This window comes from Balaenoptera ricei, chromosome 12 (assembly GCF_028023285.1).
Source record: "Balaenoptera ricei isolate mBalRic1 chromosome 12, mBalRic1.hap2, whole genome shotgun sequence".
Taxonomy (NCBI): Eukaryota; Metazoa; Chordata; class Mammalia; order Artiodactyla; family Balaenopteridae; genus Balaenoptera; species Balaenoptera ricei.
This window is the reverse complement of record NC_082650.1, coordinates 77515546-77537846: the sequence shown is the minus strand read 5'-3', so window position 1 is coordinate 77537846 and position 22301 is coordinate 77515546. Positions and strand designations below refer to the sequence as shown.

General features: G+C 36.4%; 1 protein-coding gene across 2 annotated transcripts in view; it reads right to left on the bottom strand.

Annotated features, from left to right (window-relative positions):
• The window catches only part of IBTK (inhibitor of Bruton tyrosine kinase), a 102067-nt gene that overhangs the window by 40411 nt on the left and 39355 nt on the right, over nt 1-22301 (bottom strand). For both annotated transcript variants that reach the window (XM_059941744.1, XM_059941745.1), the window contains exons 17-21: nt 16659-16760; nt 14622-14739; nt 11558-11618; nt 4957-5078; nt 3226-3338 (exon numbers count right to left, since the gene is read on the bottom strand). In XM_059941744.1, the coding sequence (XP_059797727.1) occupies nt 3226-3338; nt 4957-5078; nt 11558-11618; nt 14622-14739; nt 16659-16760 (516 nt within the window). The remainder of the gene's footprint in view (nt 1-3225; nt 3339-4956; nt 5079-11557; nt 11619-14621; nt 14740-16658; nt 16761-22301) is intronic.

Genomic DNA, 22301 nt, shown 5'->3' with positions numbered 1-22301 from the left:
GCTTTGCGGAAGTCAACTGTGGCCTGTTTGAGGGTTTTTCCTTCTGCAAAATATCTGTGAATTGAGAGCTATTTTCAATTAGCTTATCACCTAAAGCATAAGTTGTTATGAAATGTATATACCATTTGTTCTCTTAGGCAAGCTAAATACCTGTCTCCCTGCTACATCTGGTATCCTGGCTCATTAGCAAATCAGTCATTTCAAGTATAAACAGAGTAAAAAAAAAAAAACTTTTGCTTAGGTTCATGTGTTTATTTCCACACATTTAAAATGTAGTACAATCTAAATGAAGTAGCAAAATAAATACATTATAAAACATATCTCATAAATTCAGTAAGTGTTGTTCTCTTTAAAAGTAAGTCACCCTGGGCTTCCCTGGTGGCACAGTGGTTAAGCATCCGCCTGCCAATGCAGGGGACACGAGTTCAATCCCTGGTCCGGGAAGATCCCACCTGCCGCGGAGCAACTAAGCCCGTGTGCCACAACTACTGAAGCCCAGGCGCCTAGAGCCCGTGCTCCACAACATGAGAAACCACTGCAATGAGAGCCAGGGCACTTCAACAAAGAGTAGCCCCCGCTCACCACAACTAGAGAAAGCCTGCACGCAGCAACGAAGACCCAACACAGCCAAAAATAAATAAATTAAATAAATAAATTAAAAAAAAAAAAAAGTAAATCACCCTGACAAGGTATGTGCCTTTTTTGTTGTTATTGCTAAAATACAATTTGGAAATAACATTCAAACTTTTCTCCCCCACAATGTTTTAAATATTTTTAAGAGTAGCAAATTTTTATGTGAGAGTATATTTAATACTGGGATGCTCCCAAAAGTCAATTAGAAACAAATCTAATAAATAAAGACGACTAAACTGGCCAACAATTATTTTTGATAAAAAAACATTTTCACAGAATGACTTCTAACTTTAAGGATCAACACAAACAAACGTTAAGCCTTCATACAACTGTCCTTGATGAAATTAGCTTCATACTCAGATTTTCTCCCAAAATAGGTTACTTTGGCCCCCAGTTAAATTTAACCTTTCAATCATTTTTTGCTTTGGCCACAGAAGGAGTAGTATAGCAGGAAGAATACCAAACAGGAATCAAGAAAATAAATTCTACCTCTGGCTGCTATGACCTGAAATCACTTAAAAGTTTTCTGAGCTTGTTTCCTCAAATTTAAAGGAAGGGGTGTAAATTAATTCATTACTAAGGTCTCTTCCAGCTCTGAAATGCTAAGACTCTTAACACATATGCTATCAGTAACATCCTTTAAAACAAACCAAGTATCTGCTTTTTCCATAAATCTTTTAGGTATTTGGAAAATCACTAGCTCCACGACTGTCTGTCCATTTATTCATCCTGCCATCAATCCACCTATGCCTCCTTCTAAGGGCTACGGGTAATTCATATAACACAGAGGATGCAAAATCACAGAATTTAAACTTTAAAAAGGTCCTAAAATAGGAATCAGGATATGCAGCAAATGAGAAAGACCTATAGACCTATCTTCAGTACTTCATCAATCAATTTAGGTATATTAGCTTTCTTTTTTAATATCTCGTTCGTGTGTTATCTAAAACGACTATTCTTCACATTATTTATTTATCAAACATGTCAAATACCTCATTTTTACTTTTCAAAGTTGCCTGTATACGGCTGATTGACTGTGAAAACACTGCTGATAGAAATTGCACCAGTTTGTCTTACGGCTATAGACACACCAACTATTTCTGAAAGCCATGCTGTGCTGCCATTCTTTTTTGGTTACACTTCAAATTTTTATCTAAAGAAACTGTTAAAATTTAGGTCGTTCAATCTGGATCTAATCAGATGAATCCAGAATGTGGGATAGTCTACAATACCACTGGCCTCAACTTCTGAAAACAAAACAAAACAAAACAAAACAGAAGGGTGTGACGGTGCTGTTCTACTTAAGAGACTAAAAAGACATTAATAAGCAAAGGCAATGTCAACCCTGATACGACATTAAGATTTTTTTTTCTTAATGTTAAAACAGAAAAGGCTATAAAAACATGTTTGGTCAATTAGGGAAATCTGGGCATAGACTACAGCACTAGATAATATTAATTAATGTTAATTGTCTTTCAATGTGATAATGGTATTGTGATTGTACAGAATAAGGGTTTTATCTCCCTTATGCTTAGGAGATTCATATTAACCTTGGGGGGAAAATGTCATGTCTACAGCTTAGTTCCAAGTGGATCTGGTTAAAAAAAAAAGTGTGTCTGTAGAATGTTTGGAGGATGAGGGAACAGAGCATGCAAGACAAAGCCTGCAAGAAAAAGCAAATGTGGTTACGAGGTTAACAATAGATCTGGATAATGGGTATACAGGTGTTCATGGTATTTTTCTTTCACCTTTTTAGTAACTTAAAAGATTTTCAGAATTAAAAACTGGGAAAAAAAATTTCAGAAAAACTATATAACCTTACGTTCAAACAGGCTCACATAATGCCTACATATAAAATGTGTTGTATTTTACTACTGGATTATAACCTCCTTAACACGCATGAATGGAATCCCACGTGGCATCTCACTTGAAGCACTGATATCTATGAACTGAAAGCACGTGTTAATAGTATCTCTGTCATGTTTTGCCCACCTCTAACCCTCTATGCCACTAGACAGAGTGGTCTTTTCTAAAAACATAAACCTTATCCAGTCACACCCTGCCTTAAAAAATCCATCAATAGCTACCTGTAGCCTTCAGATTAAAGCCCAAATTCCTTAGTTTGGCATATAACACCCTCCAAAATCTGACCCTCTCCAACCTATCTCCTATCTGCACCTACCCGATATGGCTGAGCTATGCACAACAAACGTGCAGTCTTTCTACTGCCTCTAGGCTTGAAACATACTGCCCCATTCTCTTAGCATGTCAATCTGCCTCCTTTTCTTGGCTAAGTTCTCTTCACTCTTCAAGATCCAGCTCAGGGATCACTTGCCTCTAACAGATGTACCCTGATCTTCTCAGACTAGTTTGGGTGCCCCTTCTGTGCTCACAGAGCAAATGTCAATCAGAGTACTTATCACAATACATTATCATTTTCTGTGGCCTCCCTAAGACAAGGACTATTTTCTATTTCCGTAGCCCCAGCAGATGGCATATAATAGTATTTAATACATGTTAAATGAATTAGATAAGGAACAGAGACATGAAAGATTAGATCAGAAAATATACCCTAAACTATTTTCCACTAACCTGTAGATGGTGGACTCTGAATAATATCTGAAAGGTTATAACCTCCAGAACTATCTGACCGCTTACGTGGCTTCTTTTTTGCTTTTGTTTTTGTCTTCTTGAACACACTTTCCCTAGGAAAAAAGCAAACATAAAAGTCATTTTAAAAAAATGACAGATGAAACAGGAGAAGAACTATGCATTTTGAGCAACGGAATACAGCATTTTGGTCAAACAGAAAACACAGAAGAATATATATGTTCTAGTCCCATTTATTTAAGTGGCCCAGGGCAAGTTACTAAATTCCACGAAACTTCAGTGTGATACTATCACTTGTTCTAACCCTAGCATTTCTGTGAAAGTTAGAAACAAGATGGTACATAAGAAAATACTTTGAAAAGTAAAATACTGTACATGTTCACACACAAGCTATTATAATCTATGATCTGGAACTAGAAATATTTGGTGATAAGTTTTAAAGTATTTCAGGGGCTGCTTAATTCCTTGAATTATTATTAATCAGGAAAGAGAAAATATCTATGAGGACTACAACAGTCTTATTTCACCTAAAAATTATAGATCTCATTACATAGTTCATCCACAGTAACACAGGTCAGCTGTGAATACTATTATTTTGTGAAGGATAATGTATTTATGTCAATGTTAATCATTTTATTATAATTTTTAATGTAATAACATGTCATACATCCAAGTCAGATATTTATAAACCTCAAGTATTCCAGTGGCTACCACCAAACTCTAGAAAAGAGGTTAAAAAAAATTTCTGGAACCAAGAGCAGCTTTTCAGTGAGCTACAATTATACTCATATGTATATATACCCTCACACATATATATATAGTAAATGACTTGAATATCCGAAGATTTTATTTTAACAGGTCATTTACCAAGCAGAAGGAAAGTAATTCTATAACCAGCTGATAAATTAGCCTAAAATGCAGATTGGAAATTCTAAGCAGGACTTATTAAATGGTCAACAGGGAGATTGTGTAGAACCTGGGATATTTTATTGAAGGACTCCCAAATGCCAGTCACTGTGGGTCATATCTCTTGAACGAGTAGGGTTCTCTATAGAGAGGGATCTGGAAGAATGGCTGATGAACTCCCCTTGGTTCACCCTCTCCAGAAGGCAAATCGCTCATCTTCTGCCAAGATGGAGGAGGGGCAATCACTTGGTTCAGGAATACATCAATGCTCTTTGAAAAATTCTCCAAAAAAAAATGCTCTTTTCCAAATCCAGCCACTTACACTGGTCTTCATAAATCTAGTACCTGTAATTCTTAAGCCTTTCCAGAATTCTGTTTTAGTTTTTTCTGTTCTAAGTCATTACTGCTCGGCAACCACTTTCCAACTTCCAAAACTGTTAACATCTCCTGACTGCCATTTACTCCTTTCCTGTTCTCTCTGCTCTAGTGCAGTATGCCTTTTTTATTTCTTTACTATAATCTCAGCAGGGTTTGGAAAGGTAGTTAAGGTAACTGCACTTATTCAACCCAACATATTTAACCAGAAGGCTACATTCCTTTTGTGTTTATACTTAACTTTGTTATATCTGCAAGTATTAACTAAGCATTTACTTTGTATTATATCAAGGCTAAAAATGAACATAAATTCCTATTTTTTATGTTAGGTTTCTCAATTTTTCTTTCCATATTAATATAAAAGTATCAACAGTGTCCAAGACTGGGGATGGGGGAAGGAGAAAAGGAAGGAAAAAAAAAAACAGAGCTTACGAATAATTTTGTTCCATATTTATTTCTTCTTTCAAAAAGATATATCCATCTTCTACATCCAAATAGCTAATATCTGGTCCATCTTGATATGGTGTAATGACTCTTCTATCCATTGCTGGAATCTATAGAAAAAAAGACGTCACTTTTTAAATACAAAATTTGTAGAGGAAAGACATCAGCTACCTTTCTGTCTCCCCTTCAATCTACAACCAGTAAAACATGCAGAGCTCAACAAAGTTGCCTCTGCCCAACACACTAGGACACCAGAGAATTCCACACATTTGTACATCTAAAGGCGGGTAGGCTGGAACACAAGAGGAGAGAGGCAGAACAGATGAAAGAGTGGAGTCTGTGCCTGCAGTTCTGGGCCTCTAACCACGGCAGCTGAGCCCACAGTTTCAGGGAACCCAGCACCAGCATGTGAGGCGGTGCACTTACAACTCTGGCATCCTGAATGGAGGGGTGCTCACAACCACAGGTAGCTTGGTAGCAGTGGAAGTGGGCCCTGGAACCCAGCCGCCATCCCCCACCATCAACAGTGGCGGAAGCCCACGAACCTCATACAATATCAGACACAGTACAGGCACCTGTGCAACCCTGGCTCCCAACACCCCCATGATCCTCCTCCCCCCACGCAAAGACTGTTACTCAAGGAATCCCACAAGCTGGGGAAGAGCCCAACATTCCGATGATGACAGTAGCTCTGGCAGAAGAAAGGCAGTAAGGACCTGGGAGGCACAAGAAGCAATAATGAAGGCACAGAAGCACACCTCTTTCAGAGCCGGTGGAGGCTGGAAAATGCCAACTAGCAAATATAATCAGAGCCAGCTCAGGTAAGAGAAAACAAACCTGTGTTATAGTGCCACCTACTGGAAAGCAAAAGAAAGGACTCTAACTTCTAACCTGTCATTAACTTCAAATGCACCTGCAGAGGAACAATTTAATTCAAGTACCATATACAACCACAATAACACTCGACCACAAAAAGAAAATAACAGTTCTCCAGAAACCAAACTAAGTCACAGAATATTTCAATCTAACTGATAGAGAATTCAAAATAGCTGTCATGAAGGAACTCAATAAGCTATAAGAAGTCAGAAAGGCGGTTTAATGAGCTCAGGAATAAAATTAATGAACAGAAGAAATACTTTACCAAAGAGACTGAAACTCTAAAAAAGAATCAAACAAACGCTGGAGTTGAAGAACTCAATAAATGAGATGAAGAATGAATTAGAAAGAAATGGAAATACAGCAGATCATATGGAAGAGAGAATTAGCAAGCTCAAAGGTAGAAATCTTGAAATGATACAAGTAGAAGAAGAGAAACAGAATATTAAAAAAGTGAGGAAATTTCACAAGACCTATCCAACTCATTTAGGAAGGAAAATATTAGGGTAATGAGTAACCCAGAAGGACAAGAGAGGGAGAAGGCAAAAGAGAGTTTATTTAAAGAAATAATATCTGAGAATATCCCAAAGCTGGAAAAGGAACTGGATACACAAGTCCATGAAATTAAAAGAACACCTAAATGCAAAACGACCTTCTCCAAGACATGTAAAAAATATTAAAATTGTCAAAAGTCAATGACAAAGATTTTTAAAGGCAGCCAAGAAAAAGGATGGTAGCTGGGAATTCCCTGGTGGTCCAGTGGTTAGGACTCAGTGTTTTTACTGCCAGGGCCCAGGTTTGATTCCTGGTCGGGGAACTAAGATCCTGCAAGCCACGTGGCGTGGCCAAAAAGGGGGAGAAAAAAAAAAAAGGCTGGTGGCCTACAAAGGAACCTCCACTAGGCTAGCAGCAGATGTCTCAGCAGAAACCCAACAGGCCAGGAGGGAGTGAAATGACAATCTCAGAATACTAAAAGATAAAAACCATCAGCCAAGAATACTCTGTCCAGCAAAGACATCGTTCAAATATGAAGGAGAGATAAAGACTTTCTCAAACAGAAGCTGAGGGGAGTTCATCAACACAAGACCTGCCTAACAAGACATGTTGAAAGCAGCACTTCTAACAGAAACAAAAAAGACAAAGGGACACAAAACTTTGAGCAAGATGATAAAACAGAACCAGAAAATTGCAACTCTATGAGAGCATAAAGGTTAAACGGAGAAAAAAAGAAAGCAGAAAAATAACTATAAGCTATTTCTTTTTGGTAGCAAACTCACAACATCGAAAGGGATAATGTGAGAAAACAAAAACATAAAAGGGGATGAAAAAAACTCATACAGGTAAATGAAGATAACATACTATCAGCAGAAAAAAGACTATTTTATCTGTGAGACGTATTATACAAAGCTCAGGGCAACCACAAAACTTTATGTTACAGAGCAGAGACATGAAACATAAAAAAAGAAGAAACTAAGAAAAATACCACAGAAAACCTCCAAACCAAAATAACAGACAGAAACACAAGGAAAAAGAAACAATAGAGATATCAAGCAACCAAAAAACAAAACACAAAATTTCAGGACTACATCCTCATCTATCACTAATCCCCCTGAATGTACATGGACTGAATTCATCAATCAAAAGACACAGAGTGGCTGGATGCATTAAAACACAAGACTTAACCAAATGCTGCCTCCAGGAGACGCACCTCAGCTCTGATGACAAACACAGGCTAAATGTGAAGAGATGGAAGATGATACTCCAAGCAAATGGCTGCCAAAAGAAAGCAAGTGTAGCCATCCTTATACCAGACAAAATAGACTTCAAGCCAAAAAGGTAACAAGAGCAAAAAATGGTCAGCATATAAAGAGGACAACTCATCAAGAAAACATAAAAGTGACTAATGTATATGTACCTAACATAAGAGCACCAAAATATATACAACGATTACTAACATACCCAAAGCAAGGGAACTGACAACAACAAAATAATTGTAGGGAACATTTAACACCCCACTTACATCAACAGATAGATCATCCAGACAGAAAGTCAACAAGGAAACAGTGGCCTTAACCAGAACGTTAGATCAGATATAGTTAACAGATTTAAACAGAACAATGCAGCAAAACACACATTCTTCTCAAATGCTCATGGAACTTTCTCAAGGATAGGCCATAAATTGGGACACAAAAGAAGTCTCAATATAGATTTAAGAAGACTGAAATTCTATCAAATATCTTTTCCGATCACAATGGTATGAGAAACTAGAAATCAAGAACAAGAACACTGGAAAAATGACAGATAGTAAAGATGAACAATATGCTACAGAACAACAATTGGGTCACTGAAGAAATCAAAGGAGAAACAAAAAAATTACCTGAAGACAAATGGAAATGAAAATACAATATACCAAAATCTATGGGAAACAGCAAAAGCAGTATTAAGAGTTTGTAGCAATAAAGGCTTACCTCAAGAAACAAGAAGAACTTACACCTAAAGGTACTAGAAAAAGAAGAACAAAGCCCGAAGTCAGTAGAAAGAAGGAAATATAAAGATCAGAGAAGACAGAAGAAAAGATGAATGAAACTAAGAGTTAGTTTTTTGAAAAGACAAACAAAACTAAGAGTCAGTTCTTTGAAAAGATAAACAAAACTGACAAACCATTAGCTAGATTCACTAAGAAAAAAAAGAGAGAAGCGTGATAAATAAAATAAAAAATGAAAGAAAAAAAAATAGATACTATAGAAATATAAAGGATTATAAGAGAATACAAAAATTGGACAACCTAGAAGAAATGGACAAATTCTTAGAAACATACAACCTTCCAGGGCCGAATCATGAATAGAAAATCTGAATAGCCCAATTACTAGTACAGAGACAGTGTACTAGTACTTTCTGAAACAGTACTTTTTGAAACAGTAATCAAAAAGCTCCCAAAAAACATAGGTCCAGGACCAGATTGCTTCACAGGTGAATTCTACCAATATTTAAAGAAGATTTAATATCTATCCTAAAACTATTCCAAAAAACTGAAAAGGAGGGAATGCTTCCTAACTCATTTTACAAGACCAATATCACCGATACCAAAACCAGACAAAAACAACACAAAGAAAGAAAATCACAGGCCAATATCTCTGATGGCTGCAGTTGCAAAAATCCTCAACAACATATTAGCAAAACGAATTAAAAATTATATCAAAAGGATCATACAGCATGATCAAGTGGGATTTACACCAGGGATGTAAGGATGGTTCAGCATCCTCAAATCGATCAACATGATACAACACATTCACAAAATGAACAAAAATCATGTGATCATCTCAATAGATGCAGAAAAAACATTTGCCAACATTCAACACCCATTTATGATAAAAACTCTCGACAGAATGGTACAGAGGGATGATATGTGACAAACCCACAGCTAACATACTCAACAGTGAAGTAGTAAAAGCTATCCTTCTAAGATCAGGAATAAGACAAGGATGCTCAATCTCACCACTCTTATTCAACATAGTATTGGAAGTGCTAGCCAGAGCAATTAGGCAAGAAAAAATAAATAAAAGACATCCAAATTGGAAAAGAAGAAGTAAAACTGTCACTATCTGCAGAGGGCATGATTTTTATATACATAGAAAACCCTAAAGAGTCTACCAAAAATCTGACACAAATAAATGGAAAGATATGCCAGGCTCATGGATTAGAAGAATTAACATTATCAAAATGTCCATATTACCTAAAGCAATCTAATTCAATACAATCCCTATCAAAATCCCAAGAACATTTTTCACAGAAATAGAACAAAAAATTCTAAAATTTATATGGAACCACAAAAGACCCTGAATAGTCAAAGTAATGCTGAGAAAAAAGAACAAAGCTGGAGGTATCATATTTTCTGATTTCAAACTATATTACAAAGCCATTGTAGTCAAAACGGCATGGTATTGGCAGAAAACCAGATGCAAAGATCTCTAAACAGAATTGAAAGCCCAGAAATAAACACTTGCATACATGGACAATTAATTTACAACAAAGGAGCAAAGAATACACAATGGAGAAAGGACAGTCTCTTCAATAAACAATGCTGGGAAAACTGGACAGCCACATGCCAAAAAATTAAATTAGACCAGTATCTCACACCATACACAAAAATTAAGTCAAAGTAGATTAAAGGCTTGAGTGTAAGACCTGAAACCATAAAACTACTGAAAGAAAACACAGGTGGTATGCTCTCTGATATCAGTCATAGCAATATCTTTTAAAATATGCCTCCTCAGTCAAGGAAAACAAAAGCAAAAATCAGTGGGATTACACCAAACTAAAAAGCTTCTGCACAGCAAAGGAAACCATCAATAAACCAAAAAGACAACCTACCAAATGGGAGGAGGTATTTGTAAATCATATACCCTAAAATAACTCATACAACTCAACAACAACAACAAAATTACCTGATTAAAAAACGGACAGAGGAGTTGAATACATATTTTTTCAAAGAAGACATATAGATGGCCAACAGACAGATGAAAAGATGTTCAGCATCACTAATTATCAGGGAAATGCAAATCAAAACCACACTGAGATATCACTGTACACCTGTCAGAATGGCTAGGGTCAAAATGACAAGAAATACCATGTGTTGGCGAGGATGTGGAGAAAAGAGAACGCTCATACACTGTTGGTGAGACTGTAAATTGGTGCAGTCACTACAGAAGACAGTATGGAGATTCCTAAAAAAATTAAGAATAGACTACCATAAGATACCCAGCTATCCCATTTCTGGGTATTCATCCAAAGAATACAAAAACACTTATTTGAAAAGATATATGCTCCCCTATGTTCACTGCGGCATTATTTGCAATAGCCAATATATGGAAACAACCTAAGTGCCCATCAAGGGATGAATGGATAAAGAAAATGTAGTATATGTGTATATATATATAAATACACACACACACACACACACACACACACACACACACACACACACACACACACACAAAGGAATACTACTCAGCCATGATAAAAGATGAAATCTTGCCATTTGCAACAACATAGATGGACCATGAGGATATTATGCTAAGTGAAATAAGTCAGATGGAGAAAGACAAATACTGTATCATTTCACTCATAGATAGAACATAAAACACTAATAAACAAACAAAAACAAAATAAATGAACTAAACAAACAAACAAAAAAACCCCAAACATGTGGATACAGAGAATAGAGTAGTAGTTACCAGAGGGAGAAGAGGAGGTGGGGAGTGAAATAGATAAAGGGGATCAACTATATGCTGACAGATGGAAGTTAAATTCTTGGTGGGGAGCAAGCTGTAGGGTATACAGAAGTAGAAATATAATAATGTACACATGAAACTTACATAGTGTTATAAATCAATGTTACCTCAATAAAAATAAATAAAATCATTAAAATCCATATTTTTACACTGTCCTGATCTTTAGTAAATAAATAACGAAAGACCCCAAAGCATTCAATAACTTTCATTTATAAAGAAATTTAAATAGGTATTAATTTTATCATTAAATATCTTCAATTTTTATTATCGTGTTTACCTGTACAGCTTGTAAAGAAATCTTATGTCCTCATTTTTAAAAGATCCTAATGAATCAGAATTCATTAGGAAATTGTTCCATTGAGAAGTCTGACCAAATATACTGCTTTAGTTGATATTGTAATTGACAAAAACATAAACCTTACCATTTTTCGGTAAGACACAGAAAGATCCTTCAAAACACCGTCACTTAAAACATCAAGAGACCTAAATAATAAGATATAAAATTCTATCTTAACACTCAAGTTTAATACCTGTTAAGACTTTCAAATATGCAGAGACATTTTATATTGTTGAATAAGGAATATTTTTTTAAAGCATTAATATGCCAGCTGCAACAAATTCTTTTTGGAAGTATGTGTAGTTATATATTTCACATAAGCAGCAAACATATTAGACAAACATACTGAATAAAACTCAAGCAACTCTTATAAATAAGTGATAGAAAAATATTTTCTATCATAATAGCAAGTATTCAACTTTCATTTTCCACAAATATAATCTTTACTACAGAAGGAGTACTATATTGACAGAACAATGGCCTATCAGGTACCTGAATTCTATCTAGAATTATCACTGCTCCCAATTACCTACATGACCTTGAGCAACTCAGTTTCCCTCTCTAGTCCTTAATATCTTCATGTGTAAAATAATGTTTGGGGACTTCCCTGGTGGCGCAGTGGTTAAGAATCCGCCTGCCAATGCAGGGGACACAGGTTCGATCCCTGATCTGGGAAGATCCCACATGCCGCGGAGCAACTAAGCCCGTGCGCCACAACTACTGAGCCTGCGTGCTAGAGCCCATGAGCCACAACTACTGAAGCCTGCACGGTCTAGGGCCCACGTGCTGCAACTACTGAGCCCGTGAGCCACAACTACTGAAGCCCACATGCCTAGAGCCCGTGCTCTGCAACGAGAAGCCACCGCAATGAGAAGCCTGCGCACTGCAACGAGGAGTAGCCCCCGCTCGCCGCAACTAGAGAAAGCCTGCGCGCAGCAACAAAGACCCAACGCAGCCCAAAATAAAAATAAAAATAAATTTAAAAATTAAAAAAATAAAACGACATGTGGACTAGTTCAATTGTATTCAAAGGAGATTTTAAGGAATTCTCAGGTTCCAAAGAGGTACTTTGAGGCATCAGTAAAAATTTAAATCAAAGTTTACATTCTAAAGTGTACTTCAAACTATTTTTAAAACTAATACAAAGCAACCATATTCAAATCTGTACCACATTAGTTTTTTAACATTTTGAAGACAATTAACTTGTGATGCTACGTCAATTTTGATGCAGCTCTGATTTCTTAACATCTCTGTGCGTATTTATTTACACTTCTGGCAAACACATATTTGACTAGGAATGGTTACATTTACATAAATCTTTGCTTTTAATGCAAGTTATAATGTCTACTCATGTAAAATTATTCACCGCAGCACATGTGCCACCCTTAATAGTTCAACTCACAAACTTGTCACAACATAATAATGGAACAATAGTAATGTGACACATCATCCTCCAATATCATATTTTAGATAGATTTGGCTTGTTTCACACTGTGACAAATTAAACGAGCTTAATTTGGCAATGCAAGGGGAAAAAATTGCTATGATTAGAATGACTAATGTAATGTCAGCAAAAAAAATAAATGTATTCTGAAACCTCTGCCAGGTTCTGACAATGAAATACCAGAGGCATTTTGAAATGACATTGTCTAATATCCCATAATATTAATTTTCATTTGGAAAGCATTTTTCACAAAATAACAAAGCATTAAATAGCCAAAAGAATTTTCTCTAAACTGAACCCTAAATGGCAATTATTAAGAATCTGTTAGTGATTCACCCTTTAAAAATGGTAGAAAACTTTTATTTCAAACATGTTTTTGGAATTAGCTTCATTAAGCATCATCAAGCATCATCCTGACTTTGAAAGGTGAATTATCAAAAAACTGTTACCATTTATAATTAATTATATGGATCAAGGTTTTCTTGATTATTTGCCAAAAAAAAAAGTTTCACGGGTTTTCTCATCCTCATATGAGGATATAAACAGAATCTACTTTCGTAAGGTTTTCATGAAAATTAAGTGAATCCATATAACACTTTTAGAATGCCGCCTGGCACATACCATTAATTATCATTATTACTATGTAACTATTATTATAGTACTATTATTAATTATTACTATTAATAACTATTATTATGGCAGTAAGTGTTAGCTATTATTGCAATTAAAACAAAATACAGCATTACACTAGACACCGACTTTAAAAATGCAACTGACACCAAGAAATCTAATCTGAAATTCCCGTGCTGACCAAAAAGACTTACTTTTCTCATCACTGACTTTATACTGAGTAAATGTAATGAATTTGTGACCTTATGCTAAAAAATAAAGCTGTAAATTTATTTCATTAAAAAATTCCACTGCTAAAACAGTTGAAAACAATGGGATTAAATTTCCCAAGATTCCTCTAATTCTAAAATGTCAATGACTCCTAAATCATTAGCATTTATCAAATTCTTTCCATCCAGGTAAACATCAATATAACATGAAATATTAGCTTATAAAACAGGATACATATATTTAGCTGATTTTTTTCACGTAAAATGTGTCATTTTTCATAAGAAAAATTTCATTACCATGCAAGCTTCAACACACGTATCAGCTTGCCATAAACTAGACCAACTCAATTTTTTCATGCCATCTGGTGCACCCTAAGTTTGACCAAAGAATCAGTATGTAGTATAGGAAATATCTTAAAAGAGAATAAATACAAAGAGAAAACAGAAATCAACCAGTAACAAATTGTATGCATGCATGTATGTGAAGTAATTAAGTGCTGGCTTAATTAGTATTACAGATAGTTTCCAAAAGCCAAGGTAAAAACTACATAGTTACAAATTAGCCTAAACAAAGAGATATGAAAACATATACAAATATACTTGTGATAATATTGTCCCACAACCTTCCAACCAGCATGTAAGCACCACTGAGGGCAAGGATATCGTCTTTATTTGTTCCCGGTAGTATCTTAGCAATGGCTGGCATATATTAAGCATCCAAATACTGATGGAATGATTAAACTCCCTTACATTTTCACTTTTTCTACAAAGCTGGGATTTATCGTTATTCACTTTTAAATTACTAATATATTTGTTATTATATATAAATAAGTGCTTTTGCAACAGTCTGTATATATCTAACCTACCTTGCTTCAAGTAAAGCTGCCATATTCAGTCCTATAAACTGTAAACAAGATAGTTTCAACTGTTCAGCATTATACATTGCTGCGAATTCCAGTAGCATAGCAGCATTCTTAAGGGTAACTACAAAGGAAAAGATATGCGAAATGAGATGAAAGGCATGTTACTACAGCAAATGAAATATACTTATTTCTCAAGTTGTCAGGTTTGAACACTTAGAAGAAGGAAAACTGAAAGTAGTGTCTTGCCAAAAATAAGTTATACTAGGGCAAATATACAACTCATTTTCCATCCCAATATGCCAAAGTAATTTTAAATGACTTGTTCAGAGGAAGTATAAACACACGTAAAATTTTAAGCAAAAGAAAATACAGAAGGTGCATTACAGTGTCATCTAAAAGCAAACATATAAGAATTGACAATCTTCTACCTAACCTTTTCAGAATATTTTTAACTTTCACTGATAAACAACATTCCTTTTCATTTACATAGCACAGAATAGTCATTCTCTCTTCTATAAAACTAAAAAAGTATACTTAGGAGTAGGAGAAACTGATGAAATCGTTCTACAAAATATATTTATGTTGAGTCATCTATCAGACTTTACGTGGGTATATTTACATATATAAACACGTACAAATACTATATATTTAGAAAGTAAGTACATTTAAATCTTACACATTATTGTTCATGCCAATGCAGAATCTGGCATATTGTACAAAACATGCTAGATTTTGTTACAATCCTTGTTAACTTTATATATGAAGTGTGTTTTGCTAGAGACTGTCCCAGAATATTCTATTTACCTAGCATGTAACTTTGGCTTCCCAAACCCCTCCATTCTTTTTCTTACTTACTCTGAGTCCCAGCCAACAGAGGAACACAACTATTTTCTACACCTGGCTTCCTCCACTTCTTTGTTCTTTCTCCCTTATAACTCAGTCAAAAGTTATATGCAGACAATATGCAGACAATAATGATCGCTGCCTCACTCTTGACTAACCTGAAGTTTCAACTAATGATGAACCCAAATTCTCCCATTGCACAGAAATAAAAATGGATCATACAAAAACTTTAGAGTTGTTCAAGGAGAAGATACTCCACAGAGCTCAAGAGAAGTGAGTAAATAAGACTCTAGAGCTAAGACAAACTATTAGAAGTACAAATTAGAAAAATTTGACAGGAAATCCCTTCACACTTCCTGAAGAGGCAAAGAAAGAGAACAAAGATAAGATTAGAAAGCCAAGAAACTTTTATATCAGGGTGAAGAAATTTAACCTTTAGCCCAGAGTAAGCAATTAAAAATATATGAACAAGGGAAGACATTAATTCCTTCCTACAGAAAGATTAAAGAAGTTAGAAAAGAGAAACAGGACTTAAAAGACTACTATGACACGACATAGAAGGGATGGGTAACAGTGATCTCAACTAGCAGAGTGACAGTGAGAATAAAAAGGTAGGGGAAATGTGATCAACACAGTTAAGATTATAATCAATTTTGACAGCTGCAATTTGGGTGTAAAAACAAAATAACAAAAAATAACTCTGGGTTCCAAAGTTGAGTGTTAGGATGACAGCCATGCAATTAACAGAAATAATGAACAGAGAGAGAAAAATAAGAGTTTGAGAGAAAAGAGAAGTTTTTGATCAAATATATTAACAGGATGGTTACATAAAAATTCCAGCAAATAGCAGGGTAGCTAAGTGTAGAGTTACAGACCAGGGCAAGGGTAAAAAATTTCTGCTTTCAAACTCTCATCTTTCAGATTCCAAAATAAGTTTCATGCCATCTTTATTATTCAAGCTTTTATGGCATTTCCAAAAAATTAACGTATTTCAATTCTAAGATGTTCATGTTTTCACATATTAACATCTCTAAAATAGGATGTGCTTACAAATGACACGAAGTAGTTTAAATGTCTTGATATTTTTAATGATACAAACACATGCATTTTACCATAAACTTCATCAGAAAGTCAATAAAATACAGTAAATCCTGGATCAACCTGAAAACACACTAAGATTCTAATTCAAAAACTCACGTTTTTCACTTAATGCCACTTCACAAATCTCTTTCAATCGAGATATGAGAAGCTGATCAGCCACCACAAGAACACTACAAACAAAATCCACATTTTGAGATTCTAAAAAAAAAAGAAAAGAAAAAGAAGCGTCACTCTTTATTATTATTTTGTAAACATTATACGTAAGGGGAAAAAGTTCAAGTAATTAAGACACTACAAACGAGAGAATTATGATGATTATTTTCTAAATGTTGAAATGGCAAGTATGATAAACAGTAATAACATCAAAATATTTCTGTCTTTTCAGTAGAAAGCTGTAAAATAAAACACACCCAAAATGCCCTGGTTCAGACTAGGACCATAAAATGGGCAACTTGAGTAGATCTTTTTTAGTCTAAAGAACCACTAGAATGCCTGACTTGTTTAAAATCTCCCATTGCTGTTGAACAAACATTTCTCAAACTAATAGAGGGGAAAGTCAAATCTCATCATCGAAGGTAATATACAGGTGTATGTTAATTAGATACACATATGTTAAAACATATATATACATACGGGGGGTAGAGGGGGCAGGGAAGGACGAAGGGAGAGGTGAATAATGCTCTTAGGCTTCCTTACTTAAAACAAAATTGGTCATCTAAGAGTACTTTTTTTTTAAACTATAGAACTTCCTTAATTTAACATAAACTTGATCCAGTGTACTATTAATGACCTTAAGCAATGCTAAAATCACTGCCAGAATAGTAATATAAATAGGAAAGAAAAAAAAAAACAATACCACCACCATAGGAAGAAAAAAAAAAATACTTAAAAAGAAAAAAATGAGCGACTTTCCTGGTGGTCCAGCGGGTAAGACTCTGTGCTCCCAATGCAGGGGGCCCAGGTTCAATCCCCGGTCGGGGGACTAGATCCCACATGCATGCCGCAACTAAGAGTTCACACGCCACAACTAAGAGTCCACACACCGCAACTGAGAAGTCTGCATGCTGCAACTAAGAAGTCCACATGCCAACAACTAAAAGATCCCGCGTGCTGCAGCTAAGACCCGGCGCAGCCAAAAATAAATAAGTAAATAAAAAGCAAAAAGCCCTCAAAATGAAGATGAAATATATGCATTTAAAAAAGAAAAAATGAAAGTAAATAAACCATTTTTAAAAATGAGGGAGGGGCTTCCCTGGTGGCGCAGTGGATAAGAATCCGCCTGCCAATGCAGGGGACAGGGGTTCGAGCCCTGGTCCGGGAAGATCCTACATGCCGCGGAGCAACTAAGCCCGTGCGCCACAACTACTGAGCCTGTGCTCTAGAGCCCGCAAGCCACAACTACTGAGCCCACGTGCCAAAACTACTGAAGCCCGCGCGCCTAGAGCCTGTGCTCCACAACAAGAGAAGCCACCGCAACGAGAAGCCTGTGCACCGCAACAAAGAGTAGCCCCTGCTCACCGCAACTAGAGAAAGCCTGCGAGCAGCAACGAGTACCCAACGCAGCCAAAAATAAATGAATAAATTTTAAAAAATTAAAAAAAAAAAATATGAGGGAGAGGTGAAGTCATTGAAATGGCAGACTAAGAACTACTTCAAAAATTCTTCTCCACAAAAACAATGAGAATATTATAAAAAAATTATCAAAAATCAACTTTTTCAGAATTCTAGAAATTAGCCAAAGGCTTGCAATAATCTAGGGAGCACTGACTCAAAAAAATTGGCGGAATCTTAAGAATAGTAAGCTTTGGGAGACTAGCTGCTCCTACTTAGATCCTCCTCTCCTCTCCTCACCTCTCCTCCTCAGTAGTCGTGAAAACCATCAATCCTGCAATCACAGGCAGCTACATCCACTGGAGGAGACAGAACAGTTGTGGGGCAACATTATCTAGAAACTGTCATTATTTGACCTGTCTGGCAGTTTCCTGGAAACCCAGTCAGCAGGGGTTTATTTGACCTGACTCAAAGCTTGCCCAGTGTGAACAGCCTCAGAAGAGGGCATTTATTCAAAACAATTAGCAATTACTTAACACTGAAGCTGCCCAAGACAATAAATAAGGGATAGAGCAAACAAGAAGCAGGTTAAAAAAACTTAAAAAGAACATCTAGGAAAAGAGATATTGTCGTGACTGAATGTTTATGTCCCCTGAAAACTCACATGTTGAAGGTATAATTTCCAGTGTGGTTGTATCTGGAGACAGGGCTCTAAGGAACTGATTAAGGTTAAATGCAGTCATAAGGTAGGGCCCTGATCTGACAGGATTAGTGTCTTTCTAAGAAGAGACATCACAGATCCATCATCTCCCCCAACTAATCCCCTTCGTGTGTGTGTACTCTCTCACTCTCTCTTTCTCCACTCACACTCACACACAAGCACTGAGGAAAGGTCAAGTAAGGACATAACAAGAAGGCAGCCATGTACAAGCCAGGAAGAGAATCCTCACCAGAAACCAACCTTGCTGGACCTTGACCTGAGACGTCTAGCCTCCAGAACTGTGAATCATAAATTTCAGTCTCTGTTATTCTGTCTGAGCTGACTGTGTCCATAAGGGGTTTTGAAGTTTTAACATATTCCTATGAATCTAGAAGGTCATACATATGTGGAGGGCTGTGCACATGCCCAGAAAAAACTTAAGAAGGCCCAAAACTCTTACTTCTGGCTGACCTTGAGACTGCAAAAGCAGGAAGTGAATCTAAGGCACAGTTGTAAACTGCCCGGCTAAGAACTGAAGCCAGGCCGCCACACACACAAAGAGCCCCTAGGCACAGGCTGCGAGATTTACTGGTTTAGGCATTTAAGGAAAATTCTGTCTAATTAGTAGCTGACCACTAAGCTGACCAAGCAGAGACCTCAGTGGTCATATATGACAAAGAATACCAATTTTACAGAATTAGTTCCAATAAGTCACTAAACAAACAGCAAACACAACAATCCCTGGGGAAGGAGGAAAATCTGATTTCAAGAGATGCTACATGATATTATTTAGATACGTCCAGTTCTCAACAAAAAATTATAAAAGATGAAAAGAGAGATGTAAATATATGGTCTATATACAGAAAAAAAGCAGCCAAGAGAATCTGTCCCTGAGAATGCTAAGATGCTGAGCCATTACATATTACAGATTTAAAATCAATTATTTTGCATATGTTCAAAGAACTAAAAAAATCATGTCTAAAAATCTAAAAGAAAGTATAAGAATAATATCTCATGAAATTAAGACTATCAATGAAGACAGAAACTATACATCAATTGAGATCATCCAATCAGAGGAACAGAAAGAAAAACAAGAATGAATAAAAATACACTGAGTATAAGAGGCCTATGGAACACCATCCAGCCTAGATAGATACTTATGGTAGTCCCAGAAGGAAAAAAGAACAGACATAAAGAATATTTGAAGAAATAATGCAGAGGGGGAGAAAAGTAAGAGTGAAGAGGATTTGTATGGAATCAAAGTTAAGTTGTGAATAACAACCAAGATAGGGAGTAACCCCAATACCCATCAATAGACGAATGGATAAAGATGTGGGTGGGTGGGTGGGTGTGTGTGTGGGTGTGTGTGTGGGTGTATCTCACATACAGTGGAATATTACTCAGCCATAAAAAAAGAATGAAATTCTGCCATTTGCAACAATGGACCTAGAGGGTATTGTGCTTAATGAAATAAGTCAGAGAGAGATAAATACTCCATGTTATTAATTATATGTGGAATCCTGGAATCTAAAAAAAATAACACAAATGTATATAACAAAACAAAAACAGACACACAGATATAGAGAACAAAAGCAGTTGTTACCAGTGGGGAGAGGGAAGGGGGAGGGGCAAGATAGGTTTATGGGATTAAGAGTTAGAAACTACTATGTATAAAATAAATAAGCAACAAGGATATATATAGTGTACAGCACACAGAAATACAGACATTACTTTGTAACAACTTTAAATGGAGTATAATCAATAAAAATATTCAGCCACTATGCTGTACACCTGAAACTAATATTGTAATTCAACTAAACATCAATTTAAAAAAAAGAAAAAGAAAAAAAGTTGTGGTTATTTTAAAACAGACTGTTATAATTATAAAATATTATTACATGTAAGCCTCATGGTAACCACAAAGCAAAAACCTACAGTAGAAACACAAAAGGTAAAGCGAAAGGAACCAAAGCATACCACTACCAAAAAATCATTAAATTACAAAGGAAGACAGCACAAGAGGAAGAAGGGAACAAAGGAACTGCAAAACAGTCAGAAGACAACTGACAAAATTCCAGAAGTACATCCTTACTTACCAATAATTACTTTAAATGTAAATGGATTAAATTCTCCAATCAAAAGCAAAGTAGTTGAATAGATTAAAAAACAAGGTACAACTATATGCTGCCTACAAGAAAATTATTTTACCTTTAAGGACACACATAGGCTGAAAGTGAGAGGATGAAAACATATACTCAATGCAAATGGTAACAGGGGTTGGGCATACTTGTATCACACAAAATGGGCTTTAAGTCAAAAACAGTCACATGAGGGCTTCCCTGGTGGCGCAGTGGTTGAGAATCTGCCTGCCATTGCAGGGGACACGGGTTCGAGCCCTGGTCTGGGAAGATCCCACATGCCCCGGGGCAACTAGGCCCGTGAGCCACAACTACTGAGCCTGCGCATCTGGAGCCTGTGCTCCGCAACGAGAGGCCGCGATAGTGAGAGGCCCGCGCACCGCGATGAAGAGTGGCCCCCGCTTGCCGCAACTAGAGAAAGCCCTCGCACAGAAACGAAGACCCAACACAGCCATAAATTAAAAATAAAAAAATTAAAAAAAAAAAAATGTTTAAAAACAAACAGTCACATGAGACAAAGATGTCAGTATATAATGATAAAGGGGTCAATACATCAATAAGATATAACAATTGTAATAGACATACAGCATTGAAGCACCTAAATATATAAAGGAAACAGTAAAAGAGCTGAAGGCAGAAACAGACATCAATATAACAATAGAGGACTTCGATACGCCATATTCAATAGGAATAGATAATCCACACAGAAACCAATAAGGAAACAGCAGACCTGACTAACAATACCCGCCAAGAGGCCCTAACAGACATATAGAGAACATTCCATCCAACAACAGCAAAATACACATTCTTCTCAAGTGTACGCAAAACATTCTACAAAATAGACGATATGTGAGGCCACAAAACAAGTCTTAACAATTTAAGAAGACTGAAATCATACCAAGTATCTTCTCTACCAACCACAATGGTATAAAGTCAGAAAAACAGGAGGAAAACTGGAAAATTCACAGATATGTGGAAATTAAACAATACAGTCCTGAACAACCAATATGTCAAAGAAGAAATCAAAGAGAAAGCAAAATAATATCTTGAGACGAAGGAAAATGGGAAACACAACGTATCAAAACTTATAGGGGGGCTTCCCTGGTGGCGAAGTGGTTGAGAATCTGCCTGCCAATGCAGGGGACACGGGTTCGAGCCCTGGTCTGGGAAGATCCCACGTGCCGTGGAGCAGCTGGGCCCGTGAGCCACAATTACTGAGCCTGCACGTCTGGAGCCTGTGCTCCGCAACAAGAGAGGCCGCAATAGTGAGAGGCCCGTGCACCGCGATGAAGAGTGGCCCCTGCTTGCCACAACTAGAGAAAGCCCTCGCACAGAAAAAACGAACACCCA